General features: G+C 36.1%; 1 protein-coding gene across 3 annotated transcripts; it reads left to right on the forward strand.

Annotated features, from left to right (window-relative positions):
• The first annotated feature begins 37 nt into the window (after window positions 1-37).
• On the forward strand, window positions 38-9,042 carry DRM3 (S-adenosyl-L-methionine-dependent methyltransferases superfamily protein). 3 transcript variants are annotated; one of them, XM_088220143.1, is made up of 11 exons: window positions 39-256; window positions 340-387; window positions 481-609; window positions 1,281-1,377; window positions 1,687-1,733; window positions 2,020-2,127; window positions 2,761-2,860; window positions 3,541-3,653; window positions 5,288-5,390; window positions 6,214-6,293; window positions 7,642-9,042. In XM_088220143.1, the coding sequence occupies exons 2-11, from the start codon at window positions 385-387 to the stop codon at window positions 8,968-8,970; spliced, it is 2,109 nt and encodes a 702-aa protein (XP_088076269.1). In that variant the 5' UTR covers window positions 39-256; window positions 340-384; the 3' UTR covers window positions 8,971-9,042. The 3 variants fall into 3 exon arrangements, with proteins under 3 accessions (XP_088076270.1, XP_088076269.1, XP_088076271.1); XM_088220144.1 differs by lacking the exon at window positions 2,020-2,127 and having other exon boundaries at window positions 38-256; XM_088220145.1 differs by lacking the exons at window positions 39-256; window positions 340-387; window positions 481-609; ... (1 more) ...; window positions 1,687-1,733; window positions 2,020-2,127 and adding an exon at window positions 2,140-2,466.
• The last annotated feature ends 1,451 nt before the right edge of the window (window positions 9,043-10,493 follow it).

Here is a 10,493-nt window from a genome sequence, read left to right on the forward strand (position 1 = left end):
CACCAGTCCTAACTTCTAACTTAACGAAACATGCAATCTCGACTCCCCATGAGTGAGTTGAGCCAAAGAGGGCATCTCTTGCCACTTACTTCTCACTGTCATAGCCAAATGTAGACCTTCCTGTGTCCGTGAAAGTCTGAATCGAGTTCGTCTTCTCTAAAGAGCAAGATGATCAGAGCAGGCAGCTCGTGCTAATCTCCTCGTCCCCCTCGCATTCAACTTATTCCTTTCCAATTATCAATAATTGAATTCTTCTGTATGTGGAATTGTTATTTTTCTACGGCATAAATAGGTGATGAATATAATCGGGGTCGAGTTGATGAGCTTTCGGTTTTGCAGGTCTTAGTGATCCATGCGAGACTATTCTGGGGCTTGCATTTTATAATGGTATGTGTTAACTATAGCGTGCAGGGCCTTAATTTTGTGTTTTAGGACAAAGTCTGGCGTGCTGATGGATTCTAGTGCTTGAATTGTGTTTAGGGGGATGTAAGAAAGTACACGGACGGCCAGAGCTCATCTCAACCGGAAGGGCCGCAGGTTGTAGTGCCTAAGCCTGAGATAGAGGACTTTGAGATGCCACCTGAAACCGTGTGTTCAAGGCATATAGGGGTATGCCCTATGCTTGCCTTGTCTTTTGAAGATAGGATTTGTTGCCTGGCAATTGTATTGTTTGTATTTTCTCCTTGTTTGAGGTGCTGTTCATTTCTGTCCCATATTGGTGAGGCTGTGATGATCTTCAATTTGCTTATTTGGTTCTCAGAGTTAAGATCTTCTCCGTGAATGCTGTGCAAAATTTCAACTGGGTGATTAAGTCATAGAGAGAGAGACTCTTAAAAGTACTTCTTTTTACTAAAAAATCCAATTGAAATACCAGGCCTTTACATTGTGCTGCCTAATATCCTCAAACAACTTTACTCGAAACTTTTTCTTAATTTGAACTTCAGTTATTTCGTATTAATGGTCATCACCCCTTGCCTCTACAGATATGATTCTTCCCTCCTTTTTTTTTTTTTTTTTTTTTTTTTTTCTGGAGGGGGCAGGGGATCCCTGTTCCTTAATAAGTTGTAGGAACTTTCTTTTTTCTTGTGTACAGTCTGTACAACCATCACTTGATACATGATAAATCTTCAGTTTTCTAATTGAAACTGAAATACAGAATATTCTTATGTTGACTGCTATGTAGATATTTTTAATTTCATCAAATTAAGATACTCGCATACGAGTTGCCTGTCTTACTTAGAAGTTCATATTTTTTACCTTATTTTCTAACTAAATTTCAGGAAAATGTGGCAAGTTCATCGGGAAGCAATTTAAGATCATTTCTTATTGGGATGGGGTTTCTAACATCTCTTGTCGACAAAGTGATTGAAGAAAAGGGTATGTGATGTTGAGCATAATTTTTTTTTTTTTTTTATTACTTTCTATCTTGTTGACATACATCACATTGTAAGGGCAGGTATGGCGGTAGCTTCCTATATTCATTTCCAAGAAAAGAAAATTCTCTGTCTGATGAAAAGGAAAAGATCTTTGCTAGCACAGCCTAGAATTGGCTTCTTGGGCCTTCCTGACATCTTGAAATGAATTGTACATGTATCGACATGTACTTTTAATTTTATTAAAAGTTTTAGTATCATCTGCCTATACACTTTTGAAGTTCTGACTAATGATAATCTTTCTTAAGTATAGGCGAAGATGATGCTGATTTGTTAGTGGAGACTCTCATAAGATATTCTGTAAGTAGTCAGCTTTTCTTTGGCATACTGTTATTTTTTCCTCCCTTTTCACTAGGGAGATTTGAATATTTTCTACATTTGCCGAATCCTATAACAAACTTTGCAAATGTCAGAAGCACAATGCATATGGAAGGCCTTTTTGTTTCTTCTTCTGTCCTTGATAATAATTCTTTTTTGCCAAAAAGAAAAAGCAATGTATCTGAAAGAATTGAGAAGTCTAACTCCTGCATTTTTTTTCCAAACAAATTTCAACTTCTAACAGTCAACCTGCTCTGCAATAAAATAGGATGCTCCTAAGTCAAATTCAGAGTTGTCAGACTCCTTGGATAGTTTGTTTGATGAAAAGGATACGAGCAGTCTCCCAGAAATTTCTAGTGTTCCTCAACCTAAAGAGGTAGTAACCTGCCTTGATCTATTAATATGAGAAAGTGTTTCTTGTGATAGTTTGTAATCTGACAAACATCCATTTGGGTGAAGTGTAAATTTTTATGATCGCTTTAAGCAGTAAGAGTATTCATCAGTTCACCAGGAAGTCAAAAAAGCTACCCATTCTAGACACTTCAATTCTCTGTCTTCTGGTTTTCTTTACGTATTATTTTTCTGTTAATGGTTATGTCATGATTCTATTTGGTTTTTGTCTTCCTATAATTTATTGAAACATGAAAAGAATGGAGCAAGAAAATTCATGATGAATGCTGATATGAACAAGAAAAGTTTTATTTGACAACACATGGTGAGTTTGACAAATTGTTGGCAAGTATAACTTATTTTGATCATTGTCAGCAGTCCCTATCAAAATGTATTTGCTGGATTATTGGAATAAGTGCTAAGATTGTGCCCTAAAAATTAATTCTAGAATCAATTACTTTTCCCACTATATTAATTCTTGAGGTAAAACCTTGCCAACTATCTTTTCTGATGTCTGATTAGTGCTGGAGCCAATATATGTGGAATAAACTTTAGTATTTTGTATGCTGCTTCTAGTTTGGATTAATCTTAGATTTCCTCTTCACCTTTTCCTTTACAGGAGCCTGATATAATTGATCAAGATATTCATGACAAAAGGGCATCCCTATTAATGATGAACTTCTCTGTAAATGAAGTTGAGTTTGCTCTGAATAAGCTTGGTATGTTTTCAAGTTTCTTTTACTTCTTTTCCTCCCTTTTGGAGCCTTTTCTACCTCGTGGAGTTGGAATTTTATGTTGTATTTGCAGAAACACTCTAGAGAGAATTGATTTTTACTCAGAGTTGCTTTCAATTAGGATAGAGGATTAAGGTTTTTGTCATATTGAATTGGTAAACGACCTCATTATGTCCATGGATAAACTTGAGAGTTGACATGTGAGTTACGGAGTAAACATCAACTTATGTTGGGAGGACGTTTCTGTAACTTGAGGCTTTATGTTGCTGTGAATTGATGGTAATAGTTGTTCCAAATTGTATTTAAATGGCACTTTCAAGGAAAAAAAACTTTAGTTGAGCAATAGGTGCAAGTACACATCCAAAACATATGCAATTATAGACTTTCTGGTTCTAGATCTTTTAAAGAGTAAATATAATAATTGTCAGTATTATTGGCAGCAGTTTATTTATCTACTACTATTATCAAATTATTTTGAGGCAGTTTTACATTTCTGTGATGTTATCTTTAGATGTAACTGGGGTTAGTTTTTGTTCTATGTAAACTATGAGAAATAACATTGGCATTAGCTCAGGTTTGGTTCTAGCAATTTCTTTTCATGGCATATATGATATTTTGCAATTAAATATGTACAACATTGTTTCATTTTCCAATTAAAACATCAGGTGCAGATGCTCCATTTCATGAGATAGTTGACTTCATTGCTGCTGCACAGATAGCTGAAAATTTTGAAAATGAGACAGAAGAGGAACCAGATAGTTGGCAAGAAAAAATTGAGGTCTGGATAATGATTTTTCTGTTACTTTTCTTTTTCGATTTATTGATACCTCAAAGTAAGCTCAGACGTTCATGATTTCAGAATTTATAACAATTTTCTTTACTTTCAGTCTTAGCTTGTTACTTTGGCTAAGGGGACTGCAGCTACAACTGTCGGCTCTCAAAGCCTTTCTTTTTCATCTCCTCTGTGTGTAATACATTAGAGAGCTAGTCGAATGAATCCAAAAGTCCCCTTTTGTTGTTTATCTGCCTCGACACCAGTGCATGATAAACTTCTACTACAGCCGATCATCAAACCCAGTCAAGCTTCAAAAGATATTGGGCACTGTCCTATGCTAGATTAGACTAAGGACACGATAAGAGGAGATGCCTAGGATTCTCCTCATCCCTCTTAGGCCAAAAACATCTTCTCTAATGCCTTGCCTCTTTTCCTCTAATTGTCCATTGTCAGGATTCTTCCTCAAGCCGCCTCCCAAGACAAAAAAATGAAGTTGGGGAAGCATTCTGATTCTTCCCTTCCATATGAGCTTCCAAAGGAAATTAATTAAAACAGCAGAGACATTGGTGATATTCCAAAGTCCAAACTACTTTTCTGTAGAAGAAAAAATATTATTAGTGGAAAAGGGCATCTGTTACAAAAGAAGGGAAGACAAGGTATTTTATAAGCGAAAAAAAGGTATTTTTACAAGCAAAATGAAGTGGATAAACTTACCACTTCAACCATATGTATAGCCCTTAGTAATATAAAGAAAGGAATTTTTCTAAACTCGTACAAAATGACTACAAAAACTCAGATGGATATTGAATGGAAGCACGACTAGCAATGGCTTTTTAGAAAGACAAAGACTGGCTTTCCCGGTTTGCATAAGAGAACTGCTTTCTAGCAGGGAACACAGTAAAAGAGAAGCTCGCCTGGAAATCTCGTACTGGCCACTAGTTACTGGAAATGGTTTGCAGCTAACAGGACTGATTTTGAGAATTATATGGAAGCACTTTTAGCATCAATTAGCTGGCTTTCAAATTCCTGCTTCAAATTGAAATAAAAGACTCCTCCATTTCCCTTTTCAAAGTAGATAAAGACATTCACGAAAGGAACCATGTGCTTTATCTCAAATATAAGGAGAATAAACCATTCTATCCCAAAGCACGTGATGTGGCTGAAACTGCCTTTTGAAGTTCTATCTCTCTTCCAACCAAAATGACCCAGAAAGAAGCCAAACCAGCCCCTCCAGAAATATCTTATGATCCTTAGGTCCTCCCAATGCCTCGCAGAGAAGTGGAGATAAGAACATCCAGATTAGGGGGACATACAGATGCAACGTGAGTTTTGTGATTCATGTGGAAGGTGTAAATATTGTGAGTGGTGTGATGCTGCATGCAAGCATGGTTAGACAAAATACTTGTTTGCATACAGGTATGTCCCCTTGTGCCAATGTGCTCAAAAGTTCTAAGGGATCAACATTGGTGCAAGTGGTTTGTATCTTTTGTTCTTCTCAAAAAAGGAAACGAAAATAAAAGAAGCAGTATATACTTTTGGAGTCAATGTCTGTTCTCACCTTTGGTTTACGAAACCATGCATGTGTTATATATTGTTGAACAACATCTAATATGTTTCTTTACCTTTTTGGTTATCAGGAGAGTACGAATGAAGCCTTATTTGGGACTATGGAGAAAACTTTACGTTTGCTTGAAATGGGTTTCACTGAGCATGAAGTTTCATTGGTGATAGAAAAACTGGGTGAGCATTTCCTTTTGCAGCTTTGGGGGCTTCTTAGTGTCACAGTGATATAAAACTTAAATAAATTCATTGACTTATCTAAATGATTTGTCTCATTTCTTCCTGGAGGTTTAAGATAGGACATATTTTGTGAACTAAGCTCTTCAATCATTGACCTTCTTAATGCACTTGCTAAGTTCTGAGGCTATACTTTTTTTGTAAGTTTTGGAGTTGAATGCAATTTGTATTTCTGACTTGCCTATCTGAAGCTTACCATTTAGAAAGTGTTGGGACTTCAAATATCCTGGCATTTCGTAGATTCTTGTTTGACATGCTATGTTTATTGCATTTTATTCTAAAAGAAGGATTATTTGGTAAATTATTAGGAGTTTCCCTTGTTTTAAGAGTGAACTGTTCCATGATTTAACTCTTCTAGAGGTATTGACGTTACACCGTCTTCTCACTGAGGCTGATCCTTCTTGATTGAGTTTACATTTTGAATTTTTGTACTGTTCTCCCCTACTTGTTAACAACATTTTCTTTGTTACCCCACAGATGCCACCACTCTTAGGTGCTGATTCATTCTGTTGTTTACTTTTTTGTGTCTGGCAATTGGCAATGAGTCTGCCATTGTTAGTGAGCATAAATTTTAGGGTGGTAGAGGTGGACGTTGACCATGTAAAATCTTATATGCATTACCATCACACAAAAAGGGAGTTAATCTTGTAGGGCCTCCAGGTGTTCTAGGCTCCTGCCTTATCGCTATCTCTTGCATAACTTAAGCTGTGAAATATCAGGTGTATCATAGCAGTTCAGCTGACTGCCAAGTTTTGATTTATTGCAGGTTCAGAAGTCCCTATGTCTGAGCTTGCTGATTCAATTTTCACGGGTCGAATGATTGGCTTCTCTTCTGAATGGAAAAAGGTTTTAGTTCCTTCTCTGGACTCATTTTATAAAATTTGAAGTTTAGCTTTCTCTAGGTGCTAATGAATAAAAATAGTACTGGTTGGACTCAATATTTCAATCGTAAGAATATGCCTCTTTATGTAACTCATCATTCTAAATAAGTTGGTCTCATGAGTGAATATGTTATCCTAGCACATTGTCGAAGGAGTAGGGCATTTGTTGTGCTTGATGTGAGCTTTCTATGAATCTAGAAGAAAATTGAGCTTAAATGGATTGAGAATTTTAGAAGTTTTTGCAAATTGCAATCATGATGTTAGGTTCCTTAAGGATGGAGTTATGGGTCTTCAAACTGGGTAATCTAAGAGATTTTCTTCCTTTCTGCCCTATTGTGACAGAAAATAAGGGCTGACAAGAGAGAACTCCAAGATTTAGAATTCAGAAAGAAACCCCAAGTTTGTTGAACAGGTTCTTCTTACTTTATTAGCTAACCAAGAGAGCTTATCATCATTAAAGAAATAACTATACTCACAAAGCAGACTTCTCAACTTAAACTGAAATAAATTATGACAGAAAATAAGGGCTGACAAGAGAGAACTCCAAGATCTAGGATTCAGAAAGAAACCCCAAGTTTGTTGAACAAAATCTTCTTACTTTATTAGCAAACCAAGAGAGCTAATCATCATTAAAGAAATAACTATACTCACAAAGCAGACTTCTCAACTTAAACTGAAATAAATTACTTGATAAGGACTGAACATAAAAAAGAAAACTGGCAGGAGTGTAAAACTAGGTCGAAACAGGAATAATAGAAATAAACTAGACATATTTAAGGAAAGCCTATTTGATCAATTTCACCCCTTGATTTGGTCTTTTTTCTTTCTAAGTGCCTGTAAAGCTGCACAAAAGAAGGAACCACTACTGTTTCTGTTACGGCGTCTGTTAGATTCATAACACTTGATGTTGACTCCAATATTTTTTTAAAAAATAAGATGTTGACTCCAATATTCGCAAAGGATTAAGATAATATGGAACCAATTAGAGGAACAGATACCCTATCCTCTTCATTCCAAGGAATTTTGTTAACTATGGAATTCAAACTAACGTTGTGCTCTATTCTGTTACGTTACTGGTTTCTTTCTATGCTTCATCCTGTTTGGTTACTGGTTTCTTTCTATGTTCGTTTCTGTTTGCTGGTTTCTTTCTACAGATGTTTTCTGATTTCTATGCACATGTTTTCTTTCCTATGCTTCATTCTGTTTTCTGGTTTCTTTCTGTTCTCCCTTCTGTTTACTGGTTTCTTTCTATGCTCCATCCTGTGTACTGATTTTGACATAAACACTGGTGACATGTCTGGTGTTTTGTGCAGTATTCTTCTAGAATGGGGACCAAAGATAGCCAAAAGCATTACTCAGATATTAAAACTGAGGATTTCAATACGAATGCAGTTTCTCATTCAAATGGTATCCACTTAAAGCAGACTTATAAAGGGAAAAGGGTTAAAGAGGAGTATGATGATGGCCATTTAAATGCTGTTTCTCACTCCAGACATCGGGAGTTCAAGGAAAATAATAGAGGAAAGAGGCCAAAACAGGAACCTATTGATAACTCAACTTCTTTCCTTGATCCTACATGGACAGAGGAAAAACCTGATACTCTCGGATTTGGGATGTCCAACACATTCAAATCCAGTTCATGCAGGAGACTTGACAAGATGATAGCAAAACCACCATATTTCTTTTATGGAAATGTTGTGAGTGTATCTCGTGATGACTGGATAAAAATGTCAAACTTCTTATATGCAATTGAACCTGAATTTGTGAATACCCAGTTTTTCTCAGCTTTGAGTCGGAAAGAAGGATATATACACAATCTTCCTTCTGACAATAGGTTTCACATCCTCCCAAAGCCGCTAATGACAATAGAAGATGCAATACCACAGAAAAAAAGATGGTGGCCATCATGGGACACCAGGAAACAGATTAGTTGCATCGTTTCTGATACTTGTGAAATATCCAAGCTCTGTGGAGTGCTTGAAAAGAAGCTTATTGATTCCCGAGGGCTGCTCTCGTCAGAACAGCAGAGATACATCCTTCACAGTTGCCAGACATCAAATCTTGTATGGACTGGCCCATACAAGCTTGGACCAGTAGAGCCTGAACATTTAGAGCATATTCTAGGCTATCCAGTAAATCACACAAGATCTACCGAGATGAGTCTAGCAGAAAGACTTCAATTACTCGAACACTGCTTCCAGACAGACACTTTGGGATATCATCTCTCTGTTTTGAAGTCATTGTTTCCAGGAGGATTAACAGTGCTATCAATCTTCAGCGGTATTGGTGGAGCAGAGGTGGCATTGCATCGACTTGGTATCCATTTGAAACGTGTTGTCTCAATAGAGACTTCTGAAGTGAAGCAAAGAATTCTCAAGAGTTGGTGGCATAGTTCTGGCCAAACTGGGGAATTGGTGCAGATAAGTGATATTCAGAGCTTAACGATTAACAGACTGGAGAGTCTGATGGAGAAATTTGGCACTTTTGACTTTATCATATGTCAGAATCCATGCTCCCAGTCCAAAGGCAGTTCTAAAATGGCTGCTTCTGGTGACAGATCACCAAGTTTGGACTTCTCTTTGTACTATGAGTCTGTCCGTGTTATACAACGTGTAAGGGACAGCACAGAAAGAAAAAGGTGACAGGTTTTCTTTATCACAATGTCTTGGAATACCAGACTTTTAACATTTATCGAGAAAGGTAAGGCCCTGGCATCTCTTTTTGTTCATAAATAGTGATTAACATAACTAATTAATGAAAAATAACTAAATTAGTGCTGAGTTCGGTCCCGGTTTCTCAAAAAATTCACGTAAAAGGAAAAAACACCCACGGAGATTGTTTGGTCATTATTTTCAGTAGAACCTGGGTTAGTTCCAGAAGAAGTATAAGTTGGAGTTTTGCCTGATTTATTTATTTCTTCTGAGGACGATTGTTTTTGAGTGTGCTAGTGTGTTTATGTGTGTCTAAAGCTTCATCATAGTCTTCACATTATTGAAAAGTCTTAAATTTTAAAGCACAATTGTTTGATGTCTTGTGATTCGTGGTTGCAGTGCTGTTTCTAGATTTCCCTGATAAATTGTGTTTGGTACTGTGTGCATTTCGCATATGCTAATAATATATGTATTTAGTTCAGGAAAAGCTTTTACTTGCAGGGAAAAGGAAACTTACCATATTAAATTCATCCGTAAATATATATGTTTATGTTTAGAATTATTATAAACTATAGAACATATTATCAAATGAGTTAGGAAGATCAGTGAACTTGGAGAATAATTTAGAGGGAAATGTCTTTTTGTAGTTTTATTTACATAATAGTTTTGGTTGACTTTGATGAACTAGTTTAAATTCTTTTTACATACTGAAAATGTAATAGCTTATCCCTGATCCATTGATGAATTTTACATCAAAAGTTGTTGGTAGCAATATCAAATATAAGAAACAGTGATGCATTGAATAATTGCATAACCAAGACAGAGTGGAGTCAATGCATTATTATATTGGTAAAGTGACAAGACAAGGTATACTTTTGTTAGAGAGATAAGCTTGTCTTTTGCTAAAGTGGGTGTTTGTGAATTATGATAGATCTGGAGTGTGTTTTTGTTTGGTACCTTTCTGATGAATTTACATAAATCAGACATGTTCTTATTTAAGTCGGTACAGAGTATTAAGTAGCTTGTCAATAATGAGAAATAAGCTTGGTGCGAGACAAAATGATTGAGAATGGAAATGAATCTTGACCTCTCTTTCAATATTTGCCATGAACCAAAAAATTTGAAAAGGAAAAAACAAGATGGGAAGAAGGTGAGGAGTACCATCCCCTGCTAATTATTAACAACAACAATTTTGTGGTATGAAATTTCCCTTCTCCTTCACTATCTCAAACGCATAGACTATACAATCAACCCCACACACACAACACAAGCAAACACTCACACGCAAAGCAACCGGAGGACAAACACAGATTACAAAACTACACACTTGTTGTGTGTATTCTGTATGAGTTTAATCTTTCTAATTAGTATATTGATGAGACTGCAGTGATCGAGTTAGTTTTGATTTTAGTAAATCGAAGCGTATTCAGATTAAAAACATATTTCTTTAACAGTTCAATTTTCTTAATTAGAGTAGTTATAACGAAATAAAAATTTTAAATCGGAAAAGAAAA

The sequence above is a fragment of the Carica papaya genome, chromosome 5 (assembly GCF_054855325.1).
Source record: "Carica papaya isolate Zhongbai chromosome 5, ASM5485532v1, whole genome shotgun sequence".
NCBI classification, from domain to species: Eukaryota; Viridiplantae; Streptophyta; class Magnoliopsida; order Brassicales; family Caricaceae; genus Carica; species Carica papaya.